The sequence below is a fragment of the Doryrhamphus excisus genome, linkage group LG10 (genome assembly GCF_037039965.1).
Source record: "Doryrhamphus excisus strain RoL-2023G ecotype Guam linkage group LG10, RoL_Dexc_Guam_v1.1, whole genome shotgun sequence".
NCBI lineage: Eukaryota > Metazoa > Chordata > Actinopteri > Syngnathiformes > Syngnathidae > Doryrhamphus > Doryrhamphus excisus.
In genome coordinates this window covers 21,329,465-21,348,174 of record NC_136366.1, presented here as the reverse complement: position 1 = coordinate 21,348,174, position 18,710 = coordinate 21,329,465, and the positions used below count along the sequence as shown (strand labels likewise).

Below are 18,710 nucleotides of genomic sequence, written 5' to 3'. Positions count from 1 at the left end.
GTCTTCGGATGTAAGAACAGGAAGTGACGTTGTGGGTCGGCATTCAGGTGTAGCTTAATTACAGCTGCAACTGTATTATTGAGATTATTCAAAGCCATTTGCATTTTAGCCCATTTTTACACTTGAAAATGTACAAAATGAAAGTAAAAATTAGACCGTAGTCAACCACGATCACTCATGAATTAATTTTTGAAACAATGCGATATTTTGCAAAGCATTTAATGGGAAAATGACGAGCTTCCCTTTGGTTCCTTGTCGCCATCTGGTGGACAAATATTGGTATGGCTGTTCTCACATGTGGCACAAAGCATTCAAGCTTTATTTTAGGCATCTAATAACAGTGGATGTTTTTAACCATTAACGAAAACATATAACTTCAATTCCAACATTCAAACACTAAATCTCTTTTTTTACGCTAACCACTGTCACAGTACTCACAGCGTTATCACATATCAAAATCCATCGCTCAATTTGAAGAAGTGTCGTAGCTCAGTAGCACTCATACACAATAAATAGCAGAATTTTGTGAAAAATACTCAAAAATAAATGAACCATTTCCAGTTTCTTGGTTGCCTTAGTGCATTATTCCTGTTGAATATTCCAACACACGCTCCTCTAAAGCCGTATGAATAAAACGGTGAATGTAAAGTAACGTATAGCAATGTTCTCTTGAGTAAAAGAGATTCCGTTCCAAAGGTTGTGAAGGAACAACACCGGTGATTGGCACGGGTAAAATAGAATATGTCACCATTCTTTCGGCGTGGGCTCTACACATCAATAGCGACTCCGTGTTTGGTGGAGATGACGTCTCTGGTACCCGTCAGGTACATGAGCACTGAGCACAGGTGAGGAAGCGTCGCCGTGGTGCTGACGTACAGCCAATAGGGAAGCGGAGCCGTGTTGCCTAAAGGACACACCCACAAGCCATGGCGCACGGCATCCCGTACGTGGTGCGTGGTCATGGCAACGAAGAGCATCCAAGGCAAGGAGCACCAGGCGTCCTTCAGGCGTCCCAGCCACATGAGGAAGCGGAGGGAGAGGCACAGGACAGGGATGAGGGAGGAGCAGTGGAGGGGAGGACGCTGAGGGAGCGAGACAGCAGCCTGGAGGAGGAAAAAGAACAGATTTTTAAATAAAAACGAGCCATTTACCAAATTTGGGTGCGGTAAAAGCACCTTCAGTGACAGCGACCCAGCCATGTAGAAGTGATCCACGTCGATGATTGACGCCAGAAGACCGGCCAGCAGAACTTCATACACGTCACTCTTCTTCCTTAACCCGATGACCACAGCCCAGGACCACAGCCCCACCAGCGCATGGGTGGCATTGTCCAGGATGGCACGCAGCCACAGGTGATGCTGGATGAGCGGCAGCTGGAGGGCGTGGTCCGCCACCACACAGAACACGCCCAGGCCAGCCGACGCCAGCAAAGAGGCGGAGCTGAAGGTCTGCAGAAGGGCCTGAGCCTTTTCTGTCTCCACAGCCAGGTTGAGAGGCACGGGGGTGCCCTCTCCCCCGAGGCCGACCCCCAGCAGTGGGGAGGAGTCCAGCTTGGAGTAGAACCCTTGCATGGTGATGGATGGATAGCTGGCTGGGTGGTGGCGGGGTGAAGGGTCAGCAAGACTCAGGTTGACTGCACACATCCATAAAAATGACATGCATATGCGTCATGGGAAATTATGCAAATAGATATGACTGTAATGACGACACTCATTTTCTGTCGTCTTCTGTTTAATTATGTCACCGGAAAAAATGCAACACAGCGCGAACACGTATTGTAGCTACGTCGTCATCCTTCGTCACTTATAAATACATGAATAATTCATACACGATTCATTCATTAGCGTCTTCTGAACTGACAGCTAGCCGGGAGCTAGCATGCTAACGAGCTACTGAAGGATACCGCTATGTAGGCGGACAGATCCGCTAACACCGACTACATTACACCATATTTTAAACTAAAGTACTAACACTAAATACGTTACCATTATTTTCATTGCACAAAACCCAATAGTAATAATAATTATTATACTCACCCCCCCATCGTTCTGTACTGGTGTCCTGGATCCAGTTGCAAAAAAAAAAAAAAAGAAAAAGAAAGAATAGAAAAAGTACTTCTTCTGCAGTGAAGAGCAGTCGCTGTTTAGCTTAGTACGGCTCACTACTGCCCTCAGGCGGATAATAGTTCAAATGCAGTCGGTCACCAAAACAGGTGATTTTAATGATCAGCACCTTCTTCAGTTTGACAGAAGGAACTTGTCAATTAAATCACCTGCTGGAGAAACCCGCTGGAGAGAATACCTGCTGTGTCTCAGCCCTCCATTGACATGTACAATAACACACATACATACATACATACATACAAACATATATACAAAAACACATTCATACATATTCATACTAACCCCTTATGATTACGATTTTTGTCAAAAATCACCGCCCTCAAACTCTGTTTTTTATGCCATTTTTGGATGCTTCTCAGGCCCTGGTTGAGTGTGTGTGAGGTTTCATCTGTTTTTTTGACCGAAAAACTGCATTAGAAGCAAGTTGAACCCCCCCCCCCAAAAAAAGAAAACAGACATACAAACTTTATTTTGGTAAAAAAAATCACCACCCTCAAACTCCGGCATTTAATGCCATTTTTGGATGCTTCTCAGGCCCCTGTTGAGCGTGTGTGAGGTTTCCCCTGTTTTTACCAGAAAAGTGCATTATAGAAGCAAATTGACAAAAAAAAAGACATACTTGTTTTTTGTCAAAAATCTGAAAAAACGACATACTAACCCTTATGTTTTTTGTCAAAAATCATCGCCCTCAAACTCTGTAAATTGTATGCTTTTTTGGGTGCTTCTGGGGCGTTGAGCATGTGTGGGGTCCCCCTCCCCTTTTTTTTGAGCAGAAAAGTGCATTAGAAGCAAGTTGAACAAAACTGAAAAAACGACATACTTGTGTTTTTTTGTCAAAAATCTGAAAAAAAACGACATACTAACCCTTATGTTTTTTGTCAAAAATCACCGCCCTCAAACATTGGATTTTTATGCCCTTTTTGGGTGCTTCTGGGGCCCCTTTTGGGCATGTGTGAGGTTTCCCCTGTTTTTTGACCAGAAAAGTGCATTAGAAGCAAGTTGAACCCCCCCCCAAAAAAGAAAACAGACATACAAACTTTATTTTGGTAAAAAAAATCACCGCCCTCAAACTCTGGCATTTTATGCCATTTTTGGATGCTTCTCAGGCCCCTGTTGAGCGTGTGTGAGGTTTCCCCTGTTTTTTTTTTTTTACCAGAAAAGTGCATTATAGAAGCAAATTGACAAAAAAAAGACATACTTGTTTTTTGTCAAAAATCTGAAAAAACGACATACTAACCCTTATGTTTTTTGTCAAAAATCACCGCCCTCAAACATTAGATTTTTATGCCCTTTTTGGGTGCTTCTGGGGCCCCTTTTGAGCATGTGTGAGGTTTCCCCTGTTTTTTGACCAGAAAAGTGCATTAGAAGCAAGTTGAAAAAACTGAAAAAACCTGAAAAAACGACATACGTTATGTCGTACAAACGTTATGTAAAAAATCACCGCCCTCAAAATTGGCATTTTATGCCCTTTTTGGGTGCTTCTGGGGCCCCTGTTGAGCGTGTGAGGGTTTTTTTTTTGTTTTTTTTTTTGCAGAAAAGTGCATTAGAAGCAAGTTGAGACAAAAAAAAATTGTTTGTGTATGTATGCATGTGTTACAGTACGTATATGTTAAGGTATGTCTGTATGTTGCTGGGGTGTCAAACTCGTGCCGTGGAGGGCCGAGACACTGCAGGTTTTCTTTCCAGTGATTTTAAAACAGGTGATTTTAATGATCAGTACCTCCTTCAATTTGAGGGAAGAAGCTTGTCAATTAAATCCCCTGCTGGAGAAAACGGTTGGAGAGAAAAACCTGCAGTGTCTCGGCCCTCATACTATGTGGTGTCGTTAGTTGGGTGTTTTCAGCACCACGGACAGAGCAACTAAAGCTGGTCTCTGCTATCCTCTTGTGGACAGATACAATAAATAAACTTTCATTTTAATTTCAGTTACACTTCATTGTCTTCACTTATATATAGGGCAATACAAAATATTATTATAATCGATACAGTTGAGTAGAAGCGGCCTTCCTTCACCAGAGAGCATTTTGCTGCTGCACAATTCAGTTTGAAGGAGGACATTTATCTATTTATCTGTGAAAGGTCAAAGTAGTCATTAGAGCAGAGCAAGGTTGTGAGGCTTTGCGATTGCTTCTCCCCCAACATGCACACACACACTACATCTTAGAGGTTAATGTCGCAGACAAAGAGCATGGCTGAACAATTCAATTGCCATTTAATTAAGTTGTGTCCAAATATGGGGTGAAGAGTTCAAGCTGTGGTCGCTTCTTCCTGAGCTTGTAATGAGAAACACGGCAACAAAACTACTGGTGCCTTTGGACAAGTCATGGCGATAGCAACAGTGTAAAAGCAGAAATGCAAAAAGGGAGGGATATTGAATGCTGCATGCGGGCACACACACACACACACACACACACACAGAACTCCAGCTGACAGGTGTTAGATGGTGTATCGATTTGTCCCCTGCCTCTGTATCGGCCTGGTGCAAGTCGTCAGAATAAGGAAAGAGGATTTAAAGAGACAGACAGAAGTCAAGAGTGAGCTTTGCTGCAGATTCTTCTGTCAAATCCAGCCTGGGCCATCCAACAGGGCGACAAATGATCATGAGCTGGAGTCTATCCCAGCTGACGTCGGGTGCCATTAGCCAATGGCGGAGCACATTCATACATAAAAACATCACATATATGAAGAATTTAGTCTAGTTTTGTTTTGAGTCTTGAATGTTAAAAATTCAAATTCAAAGTTTTCGTGGCGCCAATTTGATGATAAAACCAATAAAGAGAACAGGAAGACAAGGTTAGTAAAATGAGAGCCAGTGCGCCGTCATTCATTGTGAAATGGTCACATTTAATGGTTGAAACCTGTCATTGTATATACAGCTATAAAAAAGACCCCAGGTACAGGTTACGACATTCTACTGCTAAATACATACATTATCATTATTATTATTATTAAATAATAAACTTTGTCTTCAATGTTAAAGTTACATATCATAGTTTACAAAATAGGATCAGAGAATTAAGCCATTATGAACGTCTGATTTTTAAAAAAGCCAGAAAAAAACAACTAAAATCCTATATGTGTTTTTTTTGTAATTATTTGTCCATAAAATATATATTAAAAAAATCATGGCAATAAAACACATCAGAACCCATCTGAATAACATAATACCAACAGGTCTTGGCTTTTGAAAACTGCAGTAACACATTTTCTATGTTTGTGAAGGCGTCAGAAAGCAAAGTGATGTTTTCGTTATTTTTACAGCCATCAATGCCTCCAAATAAAAAAAAACAAAAAAAAACAGCCTCGTTTTTGTCAAAAGTCCAAACAAGTAGTTGGGCAGTTTTAGACTTTATTACATATATAGATATATTTCTTTTTGTACAATCCAAGTCCTTCTTGGCTGTCGCTGAATACAAAGCAAAGAGCGGAAATAAGGCAGACTTATTCAAAGGGTTAAGTCCATTTCAGTTGGTGAGGGTGGGGGGGAATGCAGATTTTATTTTCTGACTTTTTTGTTTACAAAAAGGAAGGTGAAAGCAACCCTGAGCTGCAGGGTTCCTCGTGTTTGATTCAAAGTGGATCAATTAGGGGACCACAATTTTCAAAGCCTTTCCAATCCATTATTTTAACCAAGCGGACTGTTTTTCAGCAGGGTGGGGGTGTCGTTGGGTCTTTGGCATGACTGTTTAGCTGTATGGGGGCACCGTGACAAACACATGCACACATGCTTGAATTTGAAGTTTGTGTTTGTGTGTGTGTGTGAATGCCGCTGTGTTGTCACAAAAAAAGAATCGCTTCAAAATCAGTGAAATCTGACCAAAAAAAAGGCAAAAAAAGGGAATCAATGCCGTTTGCCAGCCAAACAAATCAGCCAGTTGTGGCTCCTTAAGGAAGCCAGCAGGTTCCGTTAGATGATGACTGTTTGTAAGCACTGCTCCTATTCTCGCTACTGATGAAAATGACAACGCCAAGGCCCAAAAAAAAAAAAACCTCCTCTGGAGAACATCTCTGTCACCGTTAATTAAAAATGCTGCATGAGGGCGCGTGGGGGGTGGGGGGGGGGGGGCATAGTCCAAGTCATCTTGGCGGTGTAGTGTGTGATGGACAGAAATGATCAATGCACTGTATCCTGGGAACATGTGCAAAAGAGAATAACAAAGATGCAGCCTCCTCCTCGTTCCTCGTTCTCCTCTCCTTCTGGCAATAAGATGGCTACATCTGAAAAAAACAACAAACTGTTAGTTTTCAAATCTTCATAATCATCTAATATAATACATACAATGGCAACATTTGGTAGAGAAACCAAGACATGAAAGGTAATTCCCTTCTTTATAAATGGATAAATGAATATTTTTGTAGTTAGAGCACAGAAAACCTGTTGACAACCTTCCAAAATACAATTTTCTACACATTATTAGAGCCCTCACATTTTCTAATAAATAAAGCTGCAAACCCCTTTTTCGTCAGAATATTACAACTTTATTCATGTAAAATGATTTTTTTTCATGTTAAGACTTTATTCTCCTAATATAACTTTTTCCCAACCCAATTTTCAAAATGTGCAACATCATTCTTTGTTCTGTCATAATATTACTTTAGAAAAAGATATTTATTCCTCACAATATTATGACTTTATTCTTGTGAAATGAGAATTTTTCCTTAAGTTGACAACTTTATTTTTGGGAATATTATGACATTATTCTCCCAATATCATACTTTTTTCTGAACGTAATTTAGCAAAATGTGTAACATTATTCTTTGTTCTCTCAAAATATTATGATTTTTTTGTGTCTCAAAAAAAATTTTGCAAACATTTTTTGCAAAAAAAATTGCATCTCAGACAAAAAGCAAAGAAATTTGCATCTTGATTATTTGTTTTGTTTCATATATAAAAATAAATAAATTGAATATTTCAGCTTTAAGGTGCAAAATATTACACATTTTCCCCTTGGAATATTACAATTCATTTTCTAAAAATGATGACTTTTTTCTTGCCAGGTGACAACTTTTTTTTGTAACATTATAACTTTATTCTCCTAATACCATCTCATATATAACTTCATGTCTCTCATGATATTACCACTTTAGAAAGTAATGTTTTTGCTGAGTATTTATTCTCCTTTTTCTCCCAAACAAATTTTTCCAAAATTTGCAACTCCGTTCATAATATTACCACATTGGGAAATACATTTCCTTAATATTTCAGCTTCTAAAAATGTTTTTGTTAATAACTTTATTATTGTAAAATTCTGACTGGTTTTCTCCAGTATTTCCACCTTATTCTTGTATTTCTTTCCATTTTTGTTTTTCTGTGAAATCTCCATAATATTATGACTTTATTCCTATAGTAGCCCCACTTTAGACTCCTAACATTATGAGTTAAAAGCTGTTTGTCACTAGTGTCACTTCCACTCTGAATACCAAAAAGCGGAAGCCCCCCTCCCCATCCAAAGCATTTTCGTTTTGCATGTCTGTACTTAGTAGTCATTGCTCAACACGCACATCTCCAAAAAGGACACACACCATTACAGCCCCATTTATAGTGTAAAAGCCATGAAATAAATGAAATGGGACAGCTTTAGATTGGTTTTACTTCACTCGCTTCAGGGGGGTTTTCGCTGCGGGGAAAAAAAAATGAAGCACTCCTCTGCTGCTGGGTCGTAAAACAAACTCGCCCATCTCTCTAAATGCGCTCTCGACGGCGATAGACATGCGTTGCCTTGCTGATATGTGACTGAAGGGCTGAGTCCGTAATCAATTCAAATATGAGGGGGGCTCGACTCATTACAAGTTGTGTGTGTGTGTGTGTGTGTGTGTGTGTGTGTACTCACTACATGAGCAGCAGCAGCATCCCCAGCAGCAGAGGTGAGAAGAAGGTGAGCAGCCTGCCAGCTCTTCCCACCGGAGGCTCGGCCTTCTGTGGCGCGTTGGACGACGGTATGGGCGAAGTCTTAGTTTCTGTGAGGGAAACACACCACACCATTTTTATCCCCCCTGAAATTAGCCCCCCCAGCCACAAGGGTCTCGACATCCAAACATTTTTTTCTTTTGACAAATGGAAGCGCTCATGATGGCGGGAGGACGCAAACAGAAAGGAAAATTCATTGCAGAGGAAAATCAATTCTAATCTGCAAGAGCAGTCAATACAAGACTTGTTGAGGCAGTTATGAAGTGGACTGGACAAGAAAAATCATATTCACTGCCCAGAAAGGACAACAACTACTGTATGCTACCTCCAGAGGTGAACGGCTGCTAAAAGTGGTAGCCAACGTAGATTACAGTGTCTGAAGATATTGTGTGTGAATGCGTGAGCTGAATGTTCGAATAAAGGGGGAAAAGACAGGAGCAGGAAAGGCGCGAGTGTCAAAATGGTGGGCAAATGTGCTGAAATTTTAAAAGGCATGTACTATGAATGACGTGTTTAGATAATTCGCTACTTATGAAAACAGCTAAAATGTTCTAGAGTAAGGTTAGCATGCTAACAACGTGTTTAGATAATTCTCTATTTATGAAAACAGCTAAAATGTTCTAGGCTAAGGTTAGCATGCTAACAATGCTAACATTAACACGCAACACCCAGAATAGAACAGCAAAGTGTCTGTTAATATTTACGAAAATTTCAAACAAATGCTACTATGCTTGTAGTGCTAACATGCCTTATATAATACCTTGACACGATAGCACTAAGTTTTTAATAATTACAATACATTTTATTTGTATAGCGCTTTTCAGAATACTCAGACGCTTTACAGTGAAGAAAAAAAATATATAGATATACAGTAAAGTCTCGTTGTATCGATATTGTCGGGAGTCGGAAAAAATATCGATATAACCGGACTGTCAATATATCCGATCCTGCGCCGAACTGCATTAAAAGTGGGCAATAATGCACTCGACATTGTTCTATACCAGGGGTGCTCACACTTTTTCAGCATGCAAGCTACTTTTAAAATGACCGAGTCACAATGATCTACCCACTACAAAAATGCAAAATATCTATTTATTTTCAAATGTATTGAGGATTATTTGTACGTACAATGTATGTTGATGTACCTTACATAACCAAATGAGCCAATATTGCAAAACACACATAATTAACTATTAACATTTTTTGTAATTACCTGAGTTTACTTTGATGACTTGCACTGAATTGAATCAGCCAGGGATGCATAGTCCGGACAGTAGCTGCTGATAGCCAGGTTAGCCAGGTTAGCCAGGTTAGCCAGGTTAGCCAGGTTAGCCAGGTTAGCCAGGTTAGCCAGGTTAGCCAGGCAAACGCACTTCGAAAAAGACATTGTGAAAAAAAAGTCCACCTCCCATTCCGTATGGAAGTTATATGTTTTTGCCTTTTTACTTGGTCCAGCTACTTCACTCATTTTAGTGACCATAAACTTTAGCGAGGGCTTAAAATCTGAAAAATGAAAATAGTATCGTAATAAGCAGTACTTCGATATAACCGATATCGATATAACGAGACTTTACTGTAGTTTATATAGATTTCCACTCATGTTAATGTAAGCATGTTAGCAATGCTAACATTAGTATGATAAACCAAGCATAATATAATGCTAGGTTTCTATCAATGTTAACAGTAATAGCTAAAATGCCATTAAGCTAAAGTTAGCAAGGTAGCAATACTAATGTTAGGATGTTAACAAGTGATAGCATTAAATGTTTCTATGAGTTCTACTTCTTCACCCTGCATGGTAGAGGAAAGTGTTAATATTTCTGTCAATGTAAAAAAAAATGCTACTAGGATCATGTTAGTATGTTCGCAAAGCTAATGTTTGTCAGAGATGATACAGCGCTCGGTTTCCATCAATGAAATTAGCTAAAATATTATTATGCTAATGTAAGCAATGCTAATGTTAGCATGCTTTATAGCACTCAATATTTCTACGAGTTCTACTGGTTGAAACAGCTACTATAGTAAAGTTACATGTAGCATGTAACGTTGCTTACATTAACCCTGACCGCCTTATGATGAACGTTTGAAAAATGTCCCATTCATTTTCCATGGGAAAATGTGGGCACATTTGGGAATTTCTTGAAAAAAAATCACATTATTCGCAAATGAGCTGAAGGAACGACAGCTGCTCTTCTTCTAAACCTCCCCACAAGCATCACAGCAGACCAAATAATAATACAAATCATTTATTTGGAGGGGCGAATGGAAATAGAATATAATTTCTCCCTCCCTCTACTTAATGAGTGTCGCAGAGCAATGCGGCGTGAGGAGATAGCGGCGGGAAGCAGCCAGGTGTGAAATGGGGAGCGCTAAAGAGAGCGAGAGAAACTTGTCCAGAATAAACTTCCCGTCAGCAATAAAGCTCTTTTGAAAATTAAAAAAAAAAAAAAAGACGCAAAGATAATGAGATGGCTGTTACGGAGTTAACATGGATGCAACACGCCTGTGACGAGAGGAGAGCTGATGTCGATGATGTGCAGGAAATGAGTCTTGAGAAGAAAAAGTCACATGAGAAGAAAAGTGACAGATTCATAAAGCATGCGTGCAAGGGGAAATAAATGAGAACGGCGTTAATCCGCTGTATTTATGGTGACAATAAGCCACAAAATCACAGTGGGGGATCTGCAATTATCCTGAGCCTCTTAGTGAGCCTTTTAAATCTTAAATTATGTTAATCTGTCACACAGTTGGGCAAATACAATGATGTGGAGTTGCGGCGAGGGCAACACTTGTCAGTCAGGGCTAATGCTGTGCACAACAAGGATGCAGCTGTTACTGCATTGCACTATATGATAAACTGCACACAGAATTTTCTTTTCTGTGCGAGATGTTTTCTAAAGATACACAAACTGATAAAAATAGAGCGCTCACAGCTGCACGTAATGGGACACACCTATTCCACCTACAGAGACCGCTATTAAAACCCCTCCGGCAAGGTTCTATGGTTTTATATCCATGCTGTGACCATGTACAGTACCAGGTACATTTTGCCGTATTTTGGAATTTCCTTCCTGGGCGCATTGATTTTTTTTTCTTTTTATCAGTTTTTATATCTTTAGAACACACATAAAAGAGACATAACATAAGGTTTATGGTTGATAGGCAAAATTCCTTTCAAACTTTTGTGTCATTTTTATGACAGCCATATTTCCATGACAGCACATAGTACATTGCATATTTCCTTTAGGTTTCAAGGGTATATTTTTGTGAGAAGGCAGCTACTCATTTGTAAATGGCAGCAGACACAAAGTGCTATGGAAGAGGAGCTATCAGACACGGCGGTCCACTTTTGTGTCTCTGGTGACAGGGTGAGGCACGGAGGCCGCCCGTGACGTTTGAAAGCCTCGACCAAACTGCTTTCCACATTAATGGCATGCGGCCGCTGAGCGATGGTCCCATCGCCGAGGATGAGATTTCATCTGTCTGTCAGTTCGCTGATGTGAAATGAGAAGCAGAACACGCACACGCTCGGGTGCAACATGCCGCCAACGTCACCTCATCCCCATGAGGCACGAGGGGGCGTACTATTTCAAGCGTGAAGGCAAGAAAACAAGCCGAAAAAGGCAAAGTTGGGGCAAAAAAGATGGAAAGGAAATGAAGGTAGCGCTGTTGCTGGTCTCAATCGATGCGGATGTCAGAGGAAGTCCATTTGTTAGCCACCAGGCTGTGCAGTCAGGAAACATTGGCCAATGTTAATACTTCATACTTTACCTTAATACCTTACCACCTTCACATTTTCCATTTTGGAAACCAACTCATATTGATACGTTTAGTTATGTCTATTTCAAGAAAAAATACCTTGCATCTCAGCTTTGTGTTTTATGGTAATATTATAATATAATATTTAGAACAAACTTAATTTAAATTGATTTTTTTGGTTTTGTTACTGATATTGTAAAAATTACTGTGAATTTTTTTTTCATGGTACTATCACGCTATGCTCGTAATGCTTTTTTTTTCTTGTGATATTACAACTTATATAGCGGACAGCACAGAATACTGCGAACATCAATTTTTTTTCCTCATAGTGTAACATTATACTTTTATTAACGATTTGTTTTCGTCATGTTACAATTTATTTTTACTTTATGCTAATATTTCTACTTTATTCTCATAAAATGACTGCTCAACCGCAATGAGCTAGCGTTAGCATGCTAACCTGCTAACATTAGCATCTTAGCATATAACCCATTTTTGTAGGTATGAACTTACATAAAGACTAAGCATGCTATGTATTAGCATGCTAACATGTTAACATTGCTAGCATGCCATTTTAATAGATATAAACTTACTAAAGTCTCATCACGCTAACAGCTAGCATGCACTGTTAATATATTAAAGTTAGCATCTTAGCATTTAAACCATTATAGGTATACACTTACATAGGAGGTAGCCTGCTAACAGCTAGAATATTACCATTACTAGCGTGCCGTTTAAATAGGTATATACTTAAGACTAAGCGCTATCATGCTCGGTGTTAGCATGCTAACAGATAGCATGCTAGCTACAGAATTTCAGTCCGGCGTCAGCTCGTCAGGGTTTGGGTGCGGGATTCGACAGTGAGTACAGCATAGCAATCTGGCGCCAGCATTCACATGCAAGTTCCATAATAATAATAATAATAATAATATGTTACATTTCTGTAACACATCTGTGGAAACGGCAAGGATAGCACCTGCACAGATTTAATCGATCATCTTAAATGTAACAGTTGTAAAGAGGCTGGAGATGGATGTGGAGTCAGTAATAACACGCAAAATGGTGATCGATAAACAAGAGCCAAAAAAAAAAAGAAAGCGTGAAGAGAGAGCAGGGAGCAGGGAGACGCATCAGCTGGGAGGAGGAGAAGAAGAAGCACGAGGAGAATCCTGATGACCTCCTGTTCTTCTCAAGGGAACACCAGTGGTCACACAATGTTCCCAATGTGTGAGTCTGTGTGTGATTGTGTGAGGCAGTGAGATCATATGCTGATGTGTGTGTTTGCATGTGTGGGAGTGTTAGCGAAAGCCACCTTGTCTGTCTCTGCCGTTTAGGTTGTGTTTTGTGTGTTTCCCAACATGTCATGTTGGAGCGCCGTTCGAACCTGCAGCGTGAGGTCCTTCTGGGGACCAACAGGGGGCATCATTACACCATAAACCCATCAAGACCGTGCAAAGAGGACAGCTTTTCAGAAGGGAACACAATGAAGTGTTCTGCAGTAATCTCCCACTCTCCGGAAATCAAATTCCATCCATAAGTTGTTTGAGCTTTTAATAGTCTAAGTAAAACTTCTCTTGTGTATTTCCCACAATGAAGTTCAAGCACGCCTCAGTGAGGCCTGAAAAGCGTAAAAATAAAAGAATCATTCTGCTCAGAAAGAGTGCATTTGTGAAAAGCCATGTCGGCATTGATGGGTGGCAATAAAAAGCAGGCTGTGAATAGGAAATCTTGTAATGGATTGAATGGGAACATTTTAGGGGGATTTTAGAGGAAATGATGTCCTTGCTAATTTATGGTGGTTGCGCTGAGTGGAGAATTAAATCAATAAAGTTGAAGGTTGTAAACTCAACATTGGCTCCTCACCACATTTTTGACCCTGGACTTTGTCTGAATTTCCATTTCGAAATAGTTTTTTTTAAAAGAAATACTTCCACTGCATTTCACATCTTACTACAGCAGGGGGGTCCATTTGTTTTCCAGCGAGGGCCACACAATGAAAGGATGCAAGGGCCACTTTGATATTGGGTAAAGCAACACATGGAAATATGCTAGTCTATTATTTATATGAACTTCTGTCTCTGCTACTTGGGATTTTTTTTTGTCTTACATATTTTTTCGAAAACTTTTCTTTAACAATCTTTGTACATTTTTTTTTTATTTTATGACTTTATTCACATATTATAACTTTTTCTCCAATCTAATTTCCCAAATACTACAACTTGAATTGCTTTGTTTCTCATATTACGTCTTAAAAGATATATACATATTTTCGTAATATTTCACATCTATGCCACTAAAATTGAATTATTTTGCCTCAAATTGTTATACTTTGTTTTACATTTCTGCTTTTTAAAAATTTATTTTCCAACCATTTCACATGTTCTTCTTGTAATTATAATGTTCCCCATAATATTTACACAAAATATTCTATTTTTTTCCTGCAACCTCACTTTCTAAAAATTATAACTTTATTTTTTTTCATGATATTACAACTTGAAAAATGCCTTTTTGCCAATAAAATTGATTTTTTCTTTTTTACTTAATATTTTGACTTTATCCTTCTAAAATTATGGCTGTTTTTTTCAATTTCTTTCCATAAAAAACAGCACTTTGGACACTCCTGAACCTAATAATAAGATTAGGTTTTAATACTAATACTTTTAAACATTTAAACATCCAACACTTTTTAAACATTAGAATCAGAGCATGTACTGAGCAAATAAAGCCTGAATGCCCGTATGAGGCTTTCTGTTGTGCATACTAGGATTGCTTGTTTGATTGATAATACTATTTTTCAAAATCAGCCACAAGATGAGCCAAAATGTACGGTAATCATTGCATGACATCCTGCTTGCTGTTTTGCCTTACAGAACTTGGGAAGATGAGAAGACAGGAAATGCAGCACAAATCTGCAAACAGCGTTACATCAGGCGAGTTTTAGGCAGCGGAGAGCGAACGGAGGAGGGGGGCCGAGCACTTACGTGTGAGATACTCCATATCGGTGGTGGAGGTGGTCTGCACTGGTTCCTCAATCCAGGGTGTCGCATGCACAGCGACGCTCCAGTCACTCCATGTGCCGATCTCTGTGTCTTTGGCAGCAACCTGTTGTGCAAAAACACACGAGGCGTTGACAGGTGATTTTTGCTATTTGGCCAATCTGAAGGACAAGAAATCAATGACTTATTACTTACTTGCTTCCTTTCGACTAAAACAGTTCAGTAGTAGTGCTTGGTGTGTCACTATTGACATCAAACACCTCATACGGTCCAACCAAAAATAGCACGCAAAACATACACACACATCCACGTGCACACTCACTGAACTGGAAGTTACCCAGCAATACCTTGTAGGTTATACATGTGCATAAAATAGCATTGTTTTGCATGTATATTTGTGTATAAGCATATTCAGAGGCTATGTTGTTTTTGGTTGCACCGTGAGTGAGGTCGGCATTTGAGTTAATAAGCTGCTGTTTGTGATGTGTTCTCACTCCGTATATGGACACTTACGTTTTGTGCAAGTCAAGCTTTCGCAATGTATGGCACATAAGATGGGTTTTCTACCAATAAACGACCTACTTATTTTGTCTTATTTTGTCCTTTGAACAGATGCACTGTATCCTGTCTTCGGAGCATGTGAAATAGCCAGGTGTCCCAATACTTTTGCCCGTAGGTGATATATGTTCCAATACCTGGATGATGTATTCCTTCCCAGCGTAGGCGTCTGTGATGGTGTGGGAAGTGCTGTCAGATAGCTCCACCTGAAAATGAAGCAGGACAGAAAAAAGTAGACCATTTTATATAATATTATGTAATGGTTATTCATAATATAACGGTATGAAAGAATCACTTTTGTCACCAAAACTAACGTTTACATGAACCAATACTGTGACTGTGCTACCTCAAGATGAGAATTCTCTAGCCTCGTCCACCAAGACCTCTAAAGTAGAGGGTGTGGGGCTAGAGTTGCCATGGTAACGAGTGTTTCTGGGCCCCCAGTGGGAAATTTACATATTGCTGCTCCTTATTTGCGAGTGAATTTGCTGTATTTTGGAAATGACATCAAAAAAATGTATTTGGTAAAGTGTAATTTACGAGTTCCTGAGTCCACAGGAAGTCACTCTTACAGCTCCTTCCTTCTACCTATAGTGCTGGCCATAAATTATGGGTTGGGCGTTGTAATTCTACCTTTAATGTTTTATGGCGGTTATATTAGCTCAGTCGTGCTGGATACAATTTTTATTGAGCGCTTATTTATTTACAACATGCCTCTCATTGTTATTGCAGGCATGAATCACCACTGTAGCATTTTTGAATATTTGGCTATTGAAGTGATTGAACTCTGATGCCCCCGGCGGCCTTCGCACGCCGCATCGACAGCATAAATCACAATTAAAGCGGAAAGCTATTGCGTCGGTGACACATTTGATAACAAAATAAGGCAGAGCGAGGGAAGCAGATTAAACCAAATTTGTCCGTCACTTGGAAGTGCATGCATTTCTGATTTGCTGCTCTGTTGTAATTTACGGTTAGTGCCGCGTTCATGTGTGTGTTTGTTTGCCTTTGGCTTGCATCTTGACACAGTGAGAGAAAAGGTGCTGACTTTTTGTCTCCTGAAGCCAAATTAAATGATTTAGTGACATGCTTTCTGCAGACTCCAGACAAGAAACGTACCCCCGGACAACTGCACCAGCGGATTAGAACTAACGAGGCATGAACTCCTCGCATCTTTGACTGGACTACATTAGTGACAAGTTGGTGTGTGGTTGGACAGCATGTCAAATACCGGCTTTCGTACGCCTCAGTTTGTGTTGAAAATGTTCAATCGAGTGCCCAAAGAAAGCACTCGCTGTTATTTTTTTTATTGAGTGCGATTGCTAAATAGCCCACCATGGGGCCAAAATTCCCATTGTCCCATTTTGGGAAAGAAGTGTGTGATTCCATCACGCCATCCATTCGTCATTTAGCATGAAGTCTTCTACAACTTTATTATTCCACTATTTGGGTGTCTGGTTTGATGATTTCCTATGGACTTTTCTTCTGACCTTTTGGAAAAAATTGGTGTAGAAAATGTAAAATAGCAAGCCAACAGACAGATAGATATATTTCTGTGAGAAGTCTGTAAAAAGAACCAATAAAATAAAGAAAAACAACATTTCCCAGCAACATGACCATCACATTCCACTGTTGTTTGATTCCCGATGAGCTCATAGGACAATTCTTTAAACATCCGCAGCCTCTCAGAGCACTTGCTCGGCTCAAATAAGCTCCCTTCTTATCGCATGACAAGGTTGACCTCTTGTGTTTTCAGCGAGGCCTTGATCTTCACAGTGATGTTCTCCCGCCTACGCGCTTTGTTTGGAAGGAAACTCCCAGACTTTTTATCCAGCAAAACCCAGCGTTGTATTTACAGGCTTAATTTAATTAGTGGAATGCACTAACAACATCATCTGAGTGTGTCTGTGCCCGTGTTCCATAATGTGCGCTGTGAACACACCTTGGTGTATTGTATACTATGTGTGTACAATATACTGTGTGTGTACTGGATGTGTGCAGACCGGTGTTTAGCCGTCGGAGCTGAGCCTTCTGCTGTTTACATCTAGTCCAAGCAGCGTAACCACAGCTTCTCTCAGCACTTCTGCAAGACTCTCCGCTGGATGTGTACAGATACAGTTCTTGAAAATAATCACGTAGGAAAGCTCAGCCACACTAGAGAAGTATGTCTTCGCAAAACTATGCATGGGTGTACCTAATGTTCTGGACACCCAAAGTCTATCCGTATGCAAGCTATGGCGAGTAAAGTATTTATATTGTGAGCCATTTCCAGAGATTTGGATATGTTGCTAAGTGGCTACCTGGGGGGCACTGAGAGCAGCAATAATATCACCAAGAGGGTGATAGGGGAGGAGGAAAAAAGGCAGATCTCTTACTCTGTGTGTCTTGTGGGAACGAGGCTGCAATGAAGCATATTTACTTGCTGCTTTCTGATGCATACGTTGGTGTCTCTTGGGCCGACCTTTTGTACCAACTAAGCAATTAAAGTAATAAAATGTGGCTTTTCACCATCCATAAAGAATGCGTACCCAAAGGAAGGCGGCATATGGGTGCAAACAACAAAGGCGCTGCCAACAAAAAATATTTACCCGTTACACATCATGTCGATTCGCTTCACTACTCCCAAGGTAGAATATGCTAATTATGATGATAAAACATCTTCCCAGCCGAATTGACCAGCGAATGGTCTGTTTTGACAGTAATCTTCTCTAAATATCTTCACTCTGGAGACATTTCCTCATTGCATGCATAAACACCGTATGTTGCTTCATTGTAAACAGCATATGTGAGCAGGAATTTGGGACTACAAAGCCAGGAAGAGCAGCCGGGGTCCAAGGTTTTTTTGTTGTTTTTTTTTATGAAGAAAATGTCATCTTGGAGTTTGAACTGAACCGAGTAAAGACACTGATTATTTTTGGTAGGTACTCATATGAGAATTGCTTTTCTATAGAGGATGGTGACAATGGTACTTTTGGGTTTAAAGGAAAACTGCACTTGTTTGGAATTTGGACCATCATCCCCAATCCTAATGTGTTCGTAAAATATAAACTCCCCATTTACATAATGTGGCCTGCATATTAACCAAGCTACAGCGATATTATTATATTATTACTGTTATTGACATTACATATTGGAGCTGCCACCATTGCTGTCCAAAAAAAGTATGCTCTAAAATATGGTTATTTTAGAGTTGGGACACTTTTGACAAGATTCCAGTGCGGGAACCCTTTAATCATCTTTATTATACCTGTGTGCTGATGAGGCGTTTAAACGCACTACGTCTTTATTAGTGTTTCAAACTGGGGTTTTTTAATTGAGTACGGCTGCATAAAAGGTGAGAAATTGAAGAAATAAATAATAGCAGAG

The 18,710-nt window shown here is 39.8% G+C and overlaps 2 protein-coding genes across 4 annotated transcripts in view; both read right to left on the bottom strand.

Annotated features, from left to right (window-relative positions):
- Window positions 1–298: 298 nt before the first annotated feature.
- tmem267 (transmembrane protein 267) lies at window positions 299–2,095 on the bottom strand. Of its 2 annotated transcripts, XM_058062090.2 has the most exons (3): window positions 2,037–2,095; window positions 1,176–1,633; window positions 299–1,103 (listed from the first exon to the last, which is right to left on the bottom strand). In XM_058062090.2, exons 2-3 carry the CDS (start codon window positions 1,569–1,571, stop codon window positions 768–770), a joined length of 732 nt encoding a protein of 243 aa, XP_057918073.2. In that variant the 5' UTR covers window positions 1,572–1,633; window positions 2,037–2,095; the 3' UTR covers window positions 299–767. The 2 variants fall into 2 exon arrangements, with proteins under 2 accessions (XP_057918073.2, XP_078650438.1); XM_078794312.1 differs by lacking the exon at window positions 2,037–2,095 and having other exon boundaries at window positions 1,176–1,915.
- Window positions 2,096–4,935: 2,840 nt separating this feature from the next.
- Window positions 4,936–18,710, bottom strand: part of cntfr (ciliary neurotrophic factor receptor) — a 221,541-nt gene continuing 207,766 nt past the window's right edge. For both annotated transcript variants that reach the window (XM_058050882.2, XM_058050875.2), the window contains exons 8-11: window positions 15,482–15,550; window positions 14,772–14,892; window positions 7,955–8,081; window positions 4,936–6,341 (exon numbers count right to left, since the gene is read on the bottom strand). In XM_058050882.2, coding sequence (XP_057906865.2) covers window position 6,341; window positions 7,955–8,081; window positions 14,772–14,892; window positions 15,482–15,550 — 318 coding nt within the window. In that variant the 3' untranslated portion in view covers window positions 4,936–6,340. The remainder of the gene's footprint in view (window positions 6,342–7,954; window positions 8,082–14,771; window positions 14,893–15,481; window positions 15,551–18,710) is intronic.